Source organism: Trypanosoma brucei, chromosome 8, assembly GCF_000002445.2.
Source record: "Trypanosoma brucei brucei TREU927 chromosome 8, complete sequence".
Classification (NCBI taxonomy): domain Eukaryota; phylum Euglenozoa; class Kinetoplastea; order Trypanosomatida; family Trypanosomatidae; genus Trypanosoma; species Trypanosoma brucei.
In genome coordinates, this window is record NC_007281.1 from 1,490,872 (window position 1) to 1,508,118 (window position 17,247).

The 17,247-nt window shown below is 49.0% G+C and overlaps 5 protein-coding genes across 5 annotated transcripts, besides 4 other annotated features; all 5 read left to right on the top strand.

The window, feature by feature from the left end:
• Window positions 1–17,247: part of a sequence feature (sequence corresponds to BAC RPCI93-5H5) that runs on past both edges of the window.
• Window positions 260–289: a microsatellite.
• Window positions 730–755: a microsatellite.
• Tb927.8.5050 (hypothetical protein, conserved) lies at window positions 1,026–3,266 on the top strand (the record flags this gene model as incomplete). The annotated part of the gene is made up of 1 exon (XM_842242.1): window positions 1,026–3,266. The coding sequence occupies one exon, from the start codon at window positions 1,026–1,028 to the stop codon at window positions 3,264–3,266; it is 2,241 nt and encodes a 746-aa protein (XP_847335.1).
• Window positions 5,125–5,694, top strand: Tb927.8.5060 (ADP-ribosylation factor, putative; the record flags this gene model as incomplete). The annotated part of the gene is made up of 1 exon (XM_842243.1): window positions 5,125–5,694. The coding sequence occupies one exon, from the start codon at window positions 5,125–5,127 to the stop codon at window positions 5,692–5,694; it is 570 nt and encodes a 189-aa protein (XP_847336.1).
• Window positions 6,678–7,055, top strand: Tb927.8.5070 (hypothetical protein, conserved; the record flags this gene model as incomplete). The annotated part of the gene is made up of 1 exon (XM_842244.1): window positions 6,678–7,055. One exon carries the CDS (start codon window positions 6,678–6,680, stop codon window positions 7,053–7,055), a length of 378 nt encoding a protein of 125 aa, XP_847337.1.
• Window positions 7,887–9,674, top strand: Tb927.8.5080 (hypothetical protein, conserved; the record flags this gene model as incomplete). Its single annotated transcript, XM_842245.1, has 1 exon — window positions 7,887–9,674. One exon carries the CDS (start codon window positions 7,887–7,889, stop codon window positions 9,672–9,674), a length of 1,788 nt encoding a protein of 595 aa, XP_847338.1.
• Window positions 11,487–11,510: a sequence feature (AT_rich).
• On the top strand, window positions 11,862–17,207 carry Tb927.8.5090 (DNA-directed RNA polymerase I largest subunit; the record flags this gene model as incomplete). Its single annotated transcript, XM_842246.1, has 1 exon — window positions 11,862–17,207. One exon carries the CDS (start codon window positions 11,862–11,864, stop codon window positions 17,205–17,207), a length of 5,346 nt encoding a protein of 1,781 aa, XP_847339.1.

The following is a 17,247-nucleotide window of genomic DNA, read 5'->3' on the forward strand; positions in this document are numbered from 1 at the left end:
GTCCGCGGGTCCCTTTTGTCCCGTCTGCTTCTGCACTAGCGCGGCACATTACCCACTTTTTTCCCTCTTGTCCTCTCATCACTGGTGTCGACAAAAAATTATCTTCCTCGTGCTTACAAGCATCTTTCTCACTCTCCCCCTTTCTCTCGATAATTGTAGCAAAAACTCTACAGATTTTTTTGATCTTTTTTTTTTGTTCTGCGCCTATTACCGTGCTCCCGGTTATCAGCCAAACAGCAAAGGAGATAATAAAAAGCATTATATATATATATATATAAATATATAAATAAAGAGTCAGTTTAATTACCTGTATCAACGACAAACGAAACATTGCTAGGAACTGAAGTCCGTAAGCTACTTGCTACAACCCGTCCATTAAGCGAGAGGGAAGGAAAGCTAAGGAAAAGCCGGCCCGACCAAACTCATTCGTCGGAGTGAGTGAGGGCAGAAGTTTAAGGGCTGTGTTTAATACACAGTACAACACAATACGATAGAAGGAGATTTCAGCAGTACTGAAGGTACAAAGAGTTGAAAAACAAAAGCGGAGGTTAAATATAATTACGACTATATCCGATAATAATATTGAAGAAAGGGGAATTACGTGCGCATAAGAGCACCTAAGGTGAAAAAGCGAAGAGTACTTTTGGAAAGCAGCGGGATAACATACCTATTTGCATCCACAAGTATTAAAAACAGTGGTAAATAACACAATCGGTACTTGAAAAGCAAAAGCAAACAAAGAAACAAACAAACAACCTTCCTTGCGTCAGGGCAGCACTGAGGCGCTATTATCATAAAGCGCGTGGTGGAGGCAGCGAGGTGTAAGTTGGGTGTTAAGAGAAGGAGAAGTAGTCTTCCTGAAAAACGAAAGCAACGTATAGAACTGAGGATAGAGAGTGAGTGAAAGTGATCCAAGGGTGAAAAAAGGTGGTGAGAAATCATTTTAGGGTTGGGGAAAGATACTAATAGAGAGCTAAGACGGATTGTAAAAAAGGGAAGTTTTGTTTTTTTAAAACTTTTAGCGCATGGGTGCCTGTGTTTCAGATGGAAGCAAGCAGAAGCCCGACTTCGTAAATGTAGGTGGCCAGAGTGGTCCCTTTGCGCCAGTGACGGATCATATAGTGGGGAACACCAACGGTCCTGCAACAGTGCCGCAGGTGAACAAAAAGTCTGCACCGACGGTGAAGGAACCCACTCTTCCGAGGATTAGGGTTTTTACGGAGGTGGATGATTCTGAGGCCAACAATATCGACCTCGTCCCTGGTAGCGGTTGCAGTGTTGTGAAGGGCAAGTACCGAATGACGCCCATAGTAGCATTCAAACCTTTCGCCGCTAGGCGCTTGCGGGAGCGAGCTGTCAAGGTAATTCGAGGCAGTTACTACTCTGAAGAGGCCCATGAGGAGCCACCGCAAGCGTGTGCGGTGACAAGTTGCCCATTTGGCGATGAGGAAAAGGAGGGTGCGAGTGGTACCAAAAAATGCAATCAACCGGAGTTTTCATTCGCTCTGGATACGTCGACTGATACGGAAGAGGGGCTTTCGTCTGGCTGCGACACAAGTGCTTCACCGCGCGACCGGTCTTTGGCAATGTGTGGTGGAGAGAAGGGATGCAGGAACGAGCCGGCTGATGAGTGCACACCAAACAGGAGAGGCTCCCTGCCCAGTGGAGTGGGTGGTGACGGCCCACAGTCACATAAGAAGGGAATAGATGTTGTTGATAAGTTAAATACTCCTGGAACTGCCCGGTCAGTCAATGCGATAACTACAGAGCCGAAGTCCACACCACGATTGAGCCGCGAGGACTTGATTCTTCTTGGTTCAAAACGCTTGAAAAAGCGTGTGGAAGACCTGCGGCTGATTGAGCACCAAATGAAGGATGACGGTAATTGCCAATTTCGTGCAATCTCACATCAAATATTTGGCTCTCAGGAGTACCATGAGCTTGTTCGGGTGCACGTGGTGACGTACATGAAGAGCGTTCGGGATTCGTTCGATTGCTTCCTCGGGACTACTGAGGACGCCGATCACTATTATGCCGATATGCTCAAGAATGGGACATGGGGTGACGAGCTCACACTACGCGCTGCAAGTGATAGCCTTTTCATCAATATTCACATCCTTTCGTCGGAAGAGCAAAACTATTATATTACTTATAACCCTAGCCCAGATGCACCCACTCCCCCGGCATTTTTAGTTGACGTTGCAACGATGCGGCAGGATCGACAAGAGGCTTTCTCGACTTCAGTGGCTTCGGTTTGTGTCTCACCTTCTCTCAGTGCACGTGGTAGCTGGAATGGAGGCGGTGGAAAAAAATCTCTGGCTACACCGCGGGGCCCTGTGGATCAACTTGGCTTGGCAGGGATAAATAGGAACTTTCGACCTATCCACGAGGAGGTTAACGTTGTTGAGCTACAGCGGGAGGTACAGCGCAAACTGGCTGCAAGTACAATTCGGAATACCACTTTGCCGGTACCCGAACCCCTGTTACCTTTCAAGGCTGTTATTGAGCAGAATGTAGTGGTTCCACCAACAGCGGCACCGCAGCCGAAGCCAACTTTTGTTGACGCGCCGAAGAGCCCTGTGAAAACTGTCAGGATTGAATTGTCGCCGCGCGAGGTGTCTTTTAATGCAAAAAATACAAGCGTGATCTTCGTGTGTGCAAGGAAGAAGCCCCGACGGAAACGGACGAGCCGAGGCAGGTCGAAGACTCGCGGCGGCAGAATAGTTGGTCTTCCAAAGAGGCACCCAATAATGAGACCAATTTCCTTTTCCTCGTCACCAATAACGGCACGGAGAAGGCCAAGGTGTAGGTCGGCGTTAGTGCGAAATCTTTCGCCAAGGCGAAGCAAAAAGTTGCGCTCCAAGTCGAGTGCGATGCCAGCGTCTCTTCAGCTCCCTCCTTTCGCTTCTCCGTCTGAGAGTCCCGTTAATCCCCGTCTCTCTTCTCCTGAACCCGCTCCCGTCATCGAGTTACCAGGTACCGCAAGCTTTATTTTAGTTTCTCCACGGTCATCTGATAGCGATATGGTGAAGCGTCTGTCACTGGGAAGCGCGTCTGTGCCGCACTCCAGCCCGCCACCGCGTTCAGCCGTTTGTGAAGGAAGTGCCTCACCGAAGGTAAGTGTTAGTCCATCTGAGAAGGAGGAGTTGGAGTCGTGTTTTTTGTCGGAGGCTCCCAATGCGCCCATTGATATTTTTCTTTCATACCTCTCCCCTGTTCATTACAACGCGCTGAGCGTGGATACAATCTCGAGACCTGTTGAATAAAGGCACTGAAGAGCGGTGAGCTAAGAGAAAAGGAGTGCACACACATTTATATGCCTATGTTCCCCTTACGATTGTTGCTCTTGTGTGTACTCGTGTACCCCCATTCCAGTGCACGTAATTTTTTTGTTTTTAAAATTCTATTCCTGTTTTTTTCTTGCTGTTTTTACCCCTTCGTTTCCTTTTCTGAATTGAGTGCCCCGGTCGTTGGTTCCGTACCATATGGAAGTCCAGGCCGTGACACATTTGTTGGGTTTGACCTCACCACTATCCTTTTCATTCGTCATTCGTTTGTTCGGTCCGTGAGTTTTCGCTGCCTTCTCTCCTTATTCTTCCCCCTTTTATCTTCTTTTTCCGTTTCTTACTATTATTGTTACTTATCATTATTATTTCTGCCATATTGATTCGTCTTGTTTCCTCCCCTCCTCGGTAATTGGTAGCGGGGATCGGGGGTGGGGAAGGAAGTGTATATAATTCATGGGACTGGATGGTGAGGAAAAGAAAAGAAGGGGAGAGAAATCCGTGTACTTATCCGTACAGTTGGAAAAGGGGTATGTGCTGAGTTGAACCTTGTTTCTTCTTTTCTTTTTTTTTGTTTTCGAAACGAAGTGTGGATGTGTATTGGTTTGGTCGCGAGAACGGGATGCATGGACCGCCTTATTGTTATTGTTATTATTCTCCCACTCGCTCTTTGCATATATATATATATATGAGCGCACATGTATTTTGCTTGAATGTAAATAAAAATATGTCAACATGCCGACGGCACAGTGCCATCACTGGAATAACTTCTGCCAGATGCGTGTGACGGTGGCTTTGCGCCGCGAGGAAAATATGAGGAAAGTAACGTTGCCGGTATGAGGGGCGATATACAACATGTTTAACAGCAACACGAAGGACGAATCTGTTGAATGTGAATTTACTGCTTTAAGGTATTTTAATGGACGCATCCGTGGCGTGTGCTACTTCCTCTCGTTTTGCCTTTGGAAACTGCTTCCAGGAAAAATGGTGTGCATACGTACCCTGCTAACCGTATATAAGCAACAAATGTATTTTCTCTGATGTGTGCGGCTGCGTACACGTGAACACGAAGCTCTGTTTTCATTACCATTTTTTCCCCCTTTTCCCCTTTCCACTTTTTTTGATTTTTGTTTTTTACTAATTATGTTACCCGGCGTTATGCCTATGTTTTCTTTCGTTTTTAGCTTTTTTCTCCTGATTCCGCGTTGTGCTGCTTTTCTCACACTCCTGCTCAATAGTAGCATTGCTCAGTTGAAGTGTGTGGCCTCGCAGCTGGCGACAGTCATATTACCCCTTCTGGTTACTTCGGTTTTTCTTGTACGTCCCCTGCATCATTCTTTTATCTCCATTTCTTTTCTGTCTTTTTTGTTTTGCCCCCATTTATGAGGGACTAAAAAAAAAAACGATGTGATACTTTTGTGTGAGTTACACGTATTGCTTAACTTGGTTCCTTTCACCATTGACATGGTTACTGTTGCTGCGTGCGCTGGTGTTGCCAGAACTGTTTAAAAATTATTAAAACTGTGGCTGAGCGTACCGGTTGGGTGCAGGGGGAAGAGAGTTTCCGGCCGTTCGTAATGCAGGAGTGGTTCGAGTATGTATTGACACATACAAAAATGTTGGGTAGACATAAAGAGCTGCAAATGAGCGTATCTGCTGAAAAATTACTTTCCTCACTCCCATGTTTAATCCTTTTCGTAATTAAATAAGCGCGCCCGCACAGGTACGACCACACACCGGTGAAGGAGGAAAAAAAGACAACGACAACAACAACAACATCATTATCATTATCATTATCATTAGTATCAAAGAGGAGGAAGCAGAAGAAGCTACCGCGGCGATGGGACAATCCAAAACGAAGCTGCAAGTCGTCATGTGCGGGCTAGATAACAGTGGGAAAACTACAATTATTAACCAAGTGAAACCAGCACAGTCATCTAGCAAGCATATCACTGCCACTGTAGGATACAATGTTGAAACTTTCGAAAAGGGTCGTGTGGCCTTCACCGTCTTTGACATGGGTGGTGCGAAGAAGTTCCGCGGGTTGTGGGAGACATACTACGACAATATTGATGCGGTCATATTTGTTGTAGATAGCAGCGACCACTTGCGGCTTTGCGTAGTGAAGTCGGAGATTCAGGCCATGCTCAAGCACGAGGACATCAGACGTGAGCTACCGGGTGGCGGTCGGGTGCCGTTTCTATTTTTTGCCAATAAAATGGATGCTGCCGGTGCCAAAACGGCCGCGGAACTTGTGGAAATTTTGGATCTTACGACTCTGATGGGGGACCATCCGTTTGTTATATTTGCCTCGAATGCACTGAAAGGAACAGGTGTGCACGAAGGTTTCAGTTGGCTTCAGGAGACTGCGTCGCGACAGAGTGGCAAAGCTGGGACGAAGAGGGGCTGAAAGCACAGCCACCGTTGGTAACCATTTCCTTTGCTCTTTTTTTTTGTTGATGTTGTTAACACTGCTGCCGCAGATTCTGTATACACGACCATTAGTTCAGCGGCAACTGTGGGTTTAATAGCTGCATGTGGATCAGGGTACTAGTGATTTTTTGGCGTGGGGGGGGAAGGAGTGGACCTTTGTTGGTGTTTTTTTTTTTAGGGGTGAAAAGTATTTTACTCACTCAAGTACCTAAACTTCGCTGCGGTAGTCCGTGCTGTGAGCAGGTCCTTTGACACATGCCCCGCCTTTCACACAACATCATTTCTGCTTATTTGTGCACGGGTTCTCTCTTCTTCAACCTCGCCTCGTGTAGGGCTCCGTCATCCAAACTGTAGAAGGAATGCCAAATGTGTTCCCATGGGCACGTGTAGTATATGCATCACAGAAAAGTTTGTACTACTTTGGCTCTTTTTTGATTTGTCCTTCACTCCTTCAGCCGTGGGGATAGGTCACTTTCACGTACCGGATCTCATGATTCTGCTTTTTTTTTTTTCCTTTTTCAATTTGATGACGTTGTAGCGATGGTCCTTCAAACGCTTTCACTTTGTGCCTTTTTAAGCCTTGACTGCTTGGAAGGCAGAAGTGTAAAGAGTAATATCGGCAGCAGATGCGGCTACTGAGGTTGACTATCCCCGTATTTCTGGTTAGGGTTTACAAGCTGGGGACCTTAATCTCATTGTCACTCGCTTGTTTCTTTTGTAGTGTGACGGCTTGGTGATTTCATGTTCGTTCCTCCTCCCCCTTCTCCAATCTGTCTTCAATGCGACCCCCGTTTTTTATCGCAACTGTTTGAGTCACGACCCTCTTCTTGATAACATGGCGCACCCTTCTGTGCCTCACATCAGCTGTTAAGATGGACCTTTTGCCTGCATGTAAATTATCACCTCTCTAAAGGACTCGAAACCTCGCAAGAGTAGAAGGGGGTTATGACGGAGGCGCAAATGGATAAGAGCAGCAAAAACTCCAACGGCAACAACAGGCATCGTTCACCGGCGCAGGAGCAAGGACAGAAGCAGCGAGGCCGACTTCAAAGGAAGGCTCAGGAGGCCGCCCCCAAAGTTTCAGAGGAGAAGCCCCATCCGTTTATTGGCCAGGAACTTCGTGTCGTGCTTGAAGATCAACGTGTTATTGTGGGAACACTCATTGCCTACTTGGGTCTCGGGGATTTGCTTTTGCAGGACGCCTTGGAAGAGCGCCGTTACGCTGATGGGGAATTGAACCACCGGCAACTTCGTTTGATAGCAATACCTTTCAAGCACGTGACGGCGATGCACCGGCGGCGCCCGGGAAATACTCCCATCGCGCAGGTCGGGGCTTGAGGTATTGGATGGGAACAGTTGTCCATAAAAGTTGCAGGAAGAGGAAAAACAGTGCTCTAAGGGAACCGGATGGCACAAAAGGCAAAAAAAAAAAGTAACGGAAAAAAAAGCAAGCTAAATGGGCGGGTATTTGAAGTGTGGATGGACCGTACGTGTATGTGCGTTTTTTTTTTTCGTTCGTTATGGCGAGCGGGTGAGAAGACATTAACGCCAGGTGGCATTTTGTGAACGGGATTGGGGTGGATGGGAGTGTTCGTGCGTTTGTGGAGCGGCAGGTGGCAAACCGTACAGCTGATTAAGCGCGGATCGTCAAGAAAGGGCGAAAAATTGTGTACCCCTGCGGTCCAACTCGGCTTCCACCACCGCAAGGCCTCTGTTATGGAGTAGCTGCAGTTTTTGAAAAGAAGTAATTTAACGAAAACGATGTGGAAGCGGGTGACCCGTGAAAGAAGGGAAGGGAAAGGGTGGTGGTGGTGACTTTATGCTGTTTGTTCCGATGTAGCTGCGTCCCACAGCCTTCACTCCCTGCTTTTCCCTCTTCATTCTCATTTTCTTCCGGAGCATTATTGCGTACCCGCTCATGCGCTGAAGGAAGTGCCCCGGTGTCCGTGTGCTTCTGTTTGCAGCGACTGACGTCAACAGGAGCGAAGGAAGTGTGAACATTTTCGCCCCCTTGATTTGTAATGTGTATGAGTGTCAGCACAATGTTGGGTGAAGGGGGAAAACAAATTCTGCACCACAACTACCACTATATTTCTCTCCGCGTGGCGAAAAGGAAGTTCAAGAAACGAAGCGTCAGTAGCGATAATTGCGGTGACACGGGTGGCGGAAATGCTTACTCTGGCTATCATATGTGTCAGCTCCGCGGCAGTTGCCGCTGCTTGTGCAGTTTGGTGGTTCCTTGGCACAATTCCCCTTGCCGCACTGCTCGTTTTGTATGCTTGCATGGCAAACCAGCTCTTCAGGGCGTGTCTTATGTCGGGCCCGAAGACATCACGCCAGGTACCACCAACGCCCATTGCGCCCTGCCAACGTCTCTCGGCTGTGCAACTCAGCAAGGCTTACAGGGAGGGTGTGTTGAGTTGCGAAGAGGTGACGCGCACATATATTGAGCATATTAAACGTGTTAACCCTTATATTAACGCTATGGTTTTTGAGTGTTTTGACGAAGCCATTGCCGCCGCAGTGCAAGCTGACAAGGTTTGGGCCAAATGGCGTGCTAACCGCGGTAATGCGGAACCAAGTTGGCTTTTGGGAGTCCCGTGTACCATCAAAGAATCGATGTCAGTCACCGGTTGTCCGAACGCCAGCGGCCTGCCACAGAGGCGTCACATCATCTCACGCATGGATAGCCCAGTAGTGAAGAACTTCCGTGACGCCGGCGCTGTTATTCTTGGCGTAACAAACACGAGTGAACTCTGCATGTGGTACGAGAGCTCTAACTACGTCTATGGTATATCATGCAATCCATACGACACCAGGTGCATTGTGGGTGGAAGCAGCGGCGGAGAGGGAGCCTCCGCCGGTGCCGTGTTCTCAACCTTCAGTTTGGGAAGTGATATCGGGGGCTCTATACGTATGCCAGCATTCTTCAATGGTGTCTTTGGCCACAAGGCGAGTCCACACTACATATCTAACCGGGGGCAACATCCCGCTCCAGTTGCGTCTACGAATCACTACATGTCCACAGGGCCCATTAGCCGCTTTGCCGAAGATCTTGAGCCGCTTTGTCGGGTGGCCGCCCGCGGTGGGTTTCTTGAGGATGAAAAGAAGTTTCCACCGCGCCCACCACTTCGGCGGCTCCCCTGCATTGACGCGAGGAAGTCACTGCGGGTCTTTATCCTGGAAGACTTTGGCACCGTTTTGGCCCGTACTTCGACGACTCAACTTGAGATTGTGAGGGAAGTGGGGCAGTATTTGGAGGAGCAATTCGGTGCCTTGGTGACATATGTGAACTTGCATACATGGAAGTGTTCTGGCGGAGGGGAGATATTGAAAGTGTTTAGGCCATTTTCGAAGAGTCTACGTTTGTGGTTGGGGGCTATGAGTAACGACAAGGAAGAGGTGGTGTTTACAGATCTCATGGCAGAAGGTATGACCAGCTTCAGCCCATTGAAGGAAATATTTCTGTGGGTGATAGGACGTTCTCAGCACACACTTCCAGCCTTGAGCCTCACTGTGGTCGATGCAGTTCTGCAACATTTCCCAAAGTGGGGGCCTATGGGTACGGCAAATGATACCGTGCGGGAATTCAAGAAGTCTCTGGAGGAGTTGCTGAACGGTGATGGTGTCATCATTTCCCCAACGTTTCCCCGTGCCGCGCCGCGTCACCACCGGCCCATCTTTTCACCTTTCGACTTTCAGTACACCGCAGCCTTTAATGTGCTTCGGATGCCGGTGACATGTGTTCCCATTTGGCAAAAGGAGCTTCGTGGTGACATGAGGGTTCCAACAGTAGAGGAGGCAAAAGAACTTGCCGCTTCCGCGGACTACCACCTGCCGAAGGGAGTTCAAATCGCGTCCCGGGAAGGCAATGACGAACTGAGCCTCGCTGTGGCTCAGGTACTTGAGACTGCTTTCGGCGGCTATAAGTACCCTGGCTGGGCTATTCTCGAGTAACCATGACACAATAGGAGCCTCCGGTCCGTGAAAACAGTGAAAGTAAAAAAAGGGGGGCATGCAACTATAAACTAAGTACACTATTGGGCTGGTAGAAGGAAAATCGAATGAATACACCAGTTTCTGGAAAATAAAGGGGGGGGGGATAAATCAATCAGCTAATGAGTGCTGGTATAAGCAAACAAGTACGTATCCAAGCATGCAACATATACACTATATATACACATATATAAGTCGTACGTTCGCGAGTGGTTGGGGCTGGGGACTCACAGAATAATCCCACTCATGTCCACTGAATAGGTGTTTTCACGTATCTACACCATGTAGTTTAATAATTGCAGGTTCAATTAGCAGTATCTGACTCACCTCCGTGGCAGGAGGGAAGAACTCCTACAATTTACTGCGTGTCGGATCACTTCGACTTCGTACGATGCGTTCTGGTCTGCGGGACATTTCGGGTGAAGGGGGTGTGCATGTGTAAAACTGAATAAACTTATTTTGTTTTCAAAGGCTTTATATGTTTTTTTCCCCCTTCGCTGTGGCTGCACGGAACCCGGTCAAGGAGAGGGTGACTGCCACAGTGAAACGCAACATGTGCGCGCATATATGTGCTCATCGGTATGGAGAAACTTTGGTAGAGGGTGCTGGTCGTCGTTTACTCGGCGGTGTCAGCTTTCCGCTTTCCTTTCCGACTTTCTTGTACTCGGTTATCGTTTTGTTTTTTTGCTTTGGTGTGCTATTGCTTCTTTTTTTGCTTTCTATTTGCACAAGAACGACGTTTTTTTTTTTTTTACATTTATCTCATCTTATTCAATATTTCCGTGTGTTATCCTGGTGAAGGCGCGGATCTGTTTTTTTTTCTACCTCCCCGCCGGCTGCAGCTGAAAATGTCGTTACCGGGTTACAGGGCGTTATGGTGGCACGTTGTTGTACTTGATCCTATTGTTTTTGTACGTGTTTCTGCGAAACGGGAGAGATGTGGAGAAAAGGTGGTGAAGTAGAGGAAATGGAAGGATTAGAAGCGAAAAAGATGCATGTGCGTATTTTGTGGTGGATCCCATGGTTACTGCGGATGTCGCTTACTTTTTCCATTGTTTCTTTTGTGTTCATTTCATATTTCCATTTAAAATTTCGTTCTCTCACTTTGTTGCACCAAACACTGTCCCATATACCCGCAAATGGCGGACGGCTTTTGTTGTTTAGTTAGGTTCGGCCCTTTCTTTCTTCTTTTTCGTTTTTTATGTTTTTTTTTGTTGCGTGTGAAGGCCTTTTCCGCCTCTGTCTGAACCACACACCATTGACGACGCAACCTCGCGTCAGCACTGACTGAGCGACTGACTGGTTGGTTACTTCGGGGAAAATGTTTGATTTCTGTCGTTTCCTCGCGTGTTAGCTGTTTTCTCTTCTTTCAAGTGCTGAAGCAAGCGCAATCGTATATTCGCAAAAGGCAACAGGTGTTGTGAGTTGGCGCCCCCCTCCCGTCACGGCAATAATTGAGGCCGCATTTGGTTTAGAGCTGGACTGAAGCAGTAAAAAAAAAAAATTAGGCGGTGTGCTGACCACTCAGTGAAAGAGTAAGGAAGGGCGGGGGGGGGGGGTGGGGAGACAACGCTGAGCCTGCATAGCTATTTTTGTGTGTTGTAAGAAGAAAGCGGAGGGAAGAAATTGTAACTTATCAATAACCTTAACAACAAGGGCAAAAGAAAGAAAGAGGGAGGGTGGGACACACAACGTTGAGTAAGGGACCGGTGAATAACAGAGGAGTGGCGATTACGACTTGGGAGTACTTTGAAGCCATAGCGGTGACATTCGTATATATATATAAATTTTTTTTTTGAGCTGCTACTGTAGAGGTACCAGAGTAACGATCCGCTTTATTTATTCATTCTCGTTTGTAGCCGGTGTTTAGGAAGGATTAGAACCTGTTGCAGTCGTTAACTGCGATTAGCGGGTAGGCGAATAGTCCCGAAAGGCACTGCGTGGTGGAGCCGAGGCTGACGACACCGGGAGGAGGCTGAAGCACTGGAAATTGACGAAGTGTGCTCCCTGAAGACCGGTTACAGAACTATTGGCTGTGACTAATTTTTCTTCGGTTTTTTTTTGTTTTCTTCACGACTCCGTCCGTAGCGGCGTATTTCACGTACATATCCTCCTCTACTTAGGAACCCACTTTCACGCACAACTCCCATGTCGCTCATTACAGACTTTCCATTCCATGCTTACTTGGGTGACCTGAAGACCCGCCGTGTGATGGGCGCCAAGGACGCCGTGTCCCTGTCTCTGCTTGCATCTGAGGATATGTCGGGGATCGCTTTCGTGGAGGTTCGCACGCGTGCCGGCCAGGAGGATCGTTCGGCACCTTGGCGTCCAGTTGTAAGAAATGGTGAGAATCACGCCACATTCTACGACACTCGAATGGGTAACTTCGACGCTAACCCGTTTCCACCACAGACATGTCAAACGTGCGCAGCGAGCTTGACAGGAAAGTACGGCAATGAACGTTGTCACGGTCACTTTGGATTTGTTGGAATGCCGCGTATCCGCCCAGGCAGTGCGCATTCGGACTCCGATCGCCTTGTCGTTTTGAATCCGCACCTCGCGATGGATGCAGATCGTTTGTTCCGAGCGAAATGCTTCTTTTGTCACAAGTTTCGAGCACCAACATTTGATGTCGAACGATTCCGCCAGGCACTGGTTCTGGCCGACCATGGTTTACCAGGAGATGCGCTGCATCTTCTCGACACAGTGCCAACAGCGAAGGGTCACGATGCTATGCTGAACCACAGGCGCATGGCAAATGAGGAAATCGTCAACGATGTATCCATCCTTCAGTCGTATGTTGATCGTATCTTAAGGCAGCGCGCTAGTGGATGCAGTGAGGAGGATGCGAAAGCAAGAGTGACTATGGCACAGAAGGGAACTGTGGACGTTCGCAATGACATTTGCAACATGGCGATTAGTCATCTAAGATCATTCAGTGGTCCTTGTAGCCACTGCACTGCTATTTCTCCGACCTTCTTGAAGCGCGGCGGTATTATTTTCTTTTTATTCAGGAAATCGAATCTTGTGACAAACATTGCCAAAGGATTCCTTACCCAGCAAGAGGTATCTGAGTGGGAGGCTGTCAACCGGCTGCATGGGAGGACTGGAACATATTTTGATGGTCGTCAAATGCTTTTTCATATGAAAAACCTATTCGCAAAAGAGCAAGCTATCCTTGGTTTGCTGTACCCAAATCTTGGTGAACCGTCGGTTTTCACCAAAACCAACAAGGTTGTCCCAGCGAGTGAAAGGTACAAACTGTTCTTTTTGGACCGTATTCTCGTACCGCCATTACCCCTGAGGCTTTCGTCAGGCGTGAGAGTAAATGATAATGGTTTGATAATACCCGACGAGCAAACACGTGCTCTTTCCGATATATTGGGGTTTGTTGAGCAGATTGAGTGCTTCCACACATTGAGTGCTAATTCTACAAACGGGCGTAGTTTCATCACCGATGCGCAGAGGGCTGTGAATGAGTCGAACCTCCGCAACCTTCAACAAAAAGTGGATGAGTTTTATGCAGAAATCATAAATAGCTTTGCGAAGAAGGAGGGTCTCTTCCGCATGAATATGATGGGAAAGCGTGTCAATCAGGCCTGCCGTTCGGTTATTTCGCCTGATCCATTCGTTGAACCGAACGAAGTGCTTTTACCAAGACCACTAGCCCGTGCTTTGTCGTTTCCTGAGCAAGTTACTTGTTTCGCACCAGCTCGCATGAATCTGTTGAAACACTGCGTTGTGAACGGGCCACGTAAATACCCCGGCGCCACACACATTGAGCTTCGTCATGCCAACGGTGAGATCCGTTCTGTTGACCTTAATGTACCCGAGCAGACACGGCGGCAGCATGCTGCAAGGTTTTTTGCGATGGCCCAGAGTGGTGTGACGTTAATCGTTTATCGGCACATTCTTAATGGTGATCGCGTTATATTCAATCGCCAACCCACACTCCATAAACCGAGTATGATGGGGTATCGCGTGAAGGTACTTTCAGGGTCCAAAACTATTCGCTTTCACTACGTGAATGGTAACTCCTTTAACGCAGACTTCGATGGTGATGAAATGAACGTTCACGTTCCGCAAAGCATTGAGACGCGGGCCGAGGTTGAAACGCTGATGGACGCAAACATCAACTACCTTGTGCCGACGTCTGGCAGACCGATCCGTGGTCTTATACAGGATCATGTGGCGGCAGGCGTTTTGGTAACGTTGCGCGACAAGTTCTTTGATCACTCCACCTTTGTGCAACTGGTGTACAATGGCGTCGGTCCATACATTCAGGAAAACGTTGGCATAACTCTTGCTGAACTTATTCCCATTCCAGCAATTCTCATGCCTCGGCCAATGTGGACTGGAAAACAGCTGATATCTGTGATGGTTCGGTTTTCTAGTGGATTGTCTGCCGCAAGCGACTGTGGACGGGAGATAGAGGGCGGAATCACACTCAAAGGCACTTCACAAATCCAACCCAGCGCATTTGACAGAATACCGGCGGGTAGCTGCGACGCAGTGCGTGTGAAATCCGGGGCAGTGGTTGATTCTACTGTCATGTTTGCGAACAGTGAGCTAATTACCGGATTCATGTGTAAGAAGCAGCTTGGAGCCTCTAATATGTCTGCCCCCCACCATGTCTATGAGCTTTACGGGCCACATAGGACGGGACAGTTGTTCGCTGCTTTTGGCCGTGTTCTCCTGCTGGCTCTACGAAAGGAGGGTCTTTCTCTTGCGATGGACGATATGTTCCTCGTTGATGAAGAGCGCCGATGCGACTTGCTTAGGAAGCTTGATGATATAGCGTTGGATGTTCCAGATGAAGAGGCCACTGCTGCACCGATGATTGCAGATTATGCAACAAAGATTCAGCAGGAGTTTGTTCCGCAGCGCATGCTGGTGCCCTTCCCAAAGAATCATCTTCTTCTGATGACTATTTCAGGTGCGAAAGGGAGCAACCTGAACGCCACACAAATGTCACTGCAGTTGGGCCAGCAGCTGTTCGATGGACTGCGCGTTAAGCGTATGAACTCTTCCAAGACGCTTCCGTCCTTCTTCACTAATGAAAAGCGTGCCCGGTCCTTTGGGTTTGCTATGGGTTCCTTCGCCTCAGGGATCAGACCAGCCGAGTATACCATTCATGCAATGGCTGGTCGCGACGGCCTTATTGATACCGCTGTGAAAACCTCCCGTTCTGGTCACTTGCAACGCTGCCTCATCAAAGGTCTCGAAAGCCTTGTGGTCCATTGGGACCGTACGGTGCGTGACTCCAACGGCAGCGTTATCCAATTTATGTATGGGGGTGACGGACTTGACCCGTGCAAGGCTTCTACGCTTACGGCGTGGGAGATGATGAAGGATAACGTAGTTGATGTTTCCAAGCGATTCGGAGGAGATGCCTCAGAAAGTGTTGCCGGTGCCGAGGATGGCGCGGCGGCAGGGTTGGAGGAGATGCGAAACGAAGATGGAAAGCCCACGACTGAGGCCGTGCAAAATGCGCATATGGAGCAGCAACTATCCACGTATCCTCTTCCGGCCTCACTCGACAAGAGTTTGTCTGAGTATCTGTGCAAAAAAGCAGATTTCCCGCTCTTCCGCAAGGTGTCGACGCTAGCCCGTTGGGATGCGAAACAGCAGCTAAAAGAGAGGTTACAGCAAAGGCGCCAGAAGTGGGTTGGTGCCTTCGAAAAAACGCTTGCAGACATTACTGCCCGCAGGCGTCTGTGGGCATTGTGCGAACCCGGTGAGCCCGTTGGCCTCCTTGCAGCGCAAGCAGCTGGTGAGCCGTCAACACAGATGACCCTCAACACATTCCACACTGCTGGTTCAACTGTCTCCCACGTGACGGAGGGTATTCCTCGACTCCGCGAGTTACTGATCTACGCCTCCGTTAATAAGGCGGCTGTTGTTGTACCCGTTACTAATGCTACAGAGGAAGACGAGAAAGTAATCGCCAAAATGCTTCGTGCAGGTGTCGCCGCAAAACTGACCGACTGTCTCGCGAAGGTCACAGATGGCGCTGGTGGCCAAAGCGCTTCCAGCTCGATGCAGCGGAACTTAAACACTGGCTTTGGTAAGGGCTACCACTATCACGTTGCGCGAGGCCGCACTGGTATGGTGATTACGGTGTCTTTCCTGTTTTCGCGCTCGTGTTTGGAGGAGTTGCGTAAGCGCATGTGTATGTCACCATCTGAACATCGACAATCTTTTACTGAAGCACTAAAGAATGTTGTGCGGCTCATCATGAGGTCACTGAGCGCCGTTCCACGCGAGAAGGAAAGCGGTGACGGTTCAGGGAACACTGGAGGGATGAAAGGGGGAAGTGGGCGCGCCGACAGGAAGAGAAAGCGATCAGGCCCGGACGATGGCGGTGGTCCTCTTGGGGGTACTTTCGGAGACGAAATTATGCGCATTGAAGAGGGAACCGATTCTGATGATGGCATGAGCGAGAGGAGCAGTATAGGTGGGGGTCGGGCTGGCTCGGAGGTCTCATCTCTACACTCGGATGGAACCGATACCAGGGGCATAGCAGGAAGCGATACGGGCGGGCCGCAGCGACGGAGGGGCTCTGTTGAAAGTGGCCGCGGTGACGATGCTTCTGACAGTGAGGCAGCTGACCCCGACTTATATGCCAGACGAAGTGGCTCTCCGGCGAGGGATGCGGAGGATGGAGATGAGATGCAGGATCGGGACGGCACGGATTGGGGAGGAACGTCGATGCAAGGTGTGGTGGGATATGACAACTTCCCAGAGATTCACATGAGTTTCACCAAGTCAAATTTCGGTGCTGTTATTGCTCCCCTTAGTACTGCTGCAGCGGCCCGAGATGGGGTTGTGCAACTACACGAAGACTTTTTCATAGTTAATGCTGTGCTGCGCACGCCCTCGGACGTCATTGCCGTCATTCCGGACGTTGTGGATAATGCTTTGGAGGCGCAGAGAATGCCCTCGTGGTTACCTCAATTCGGGTCCCTCACTTTCACTCGACTGAAAGATAAAGGATCTGGCCAGCTTGTTTTCCAAGGACCTGGCTCGACAATGCGGAATGTGATGTCTTTCCTTTCCCTTTTCACCGTTGGCATAAAATCGATAAAACTTCACCAAGCTTGCTCCACTGATATTCGGGATATGGGAACATACTTCGGCATTGAGTCTGGATACGCTGCGCTTTACGATGAGCTCAATAAACTATTCAACCGCTACAATGTCGACCCGCGGCACTTGTCGCTCATCGCCGATACGTCTACCCACCGAGGGCGATGGGAGAACTTCAATTTCACTGGTGTCATATCAACGAGCGCGAGCCCACTGTTTCAGATGACATTTGCCTCGTCGAAGCGCTGGTTGCACAGAGCGGTGAGTCGGGGAATGAGTGACGACCTCGAGTCCTTTAGTTCTGCCATCATGGTGGGGGAACGCCCTCGTGTGGGAACGGCGTCCGTGCGGCTCTCGACTGATACGGCGATTTTGCGGGATGTGCTCGAGAGGAACTTTGCATAATCGCCTGAACCGCTATTTTAAGTATATATATATATGTATA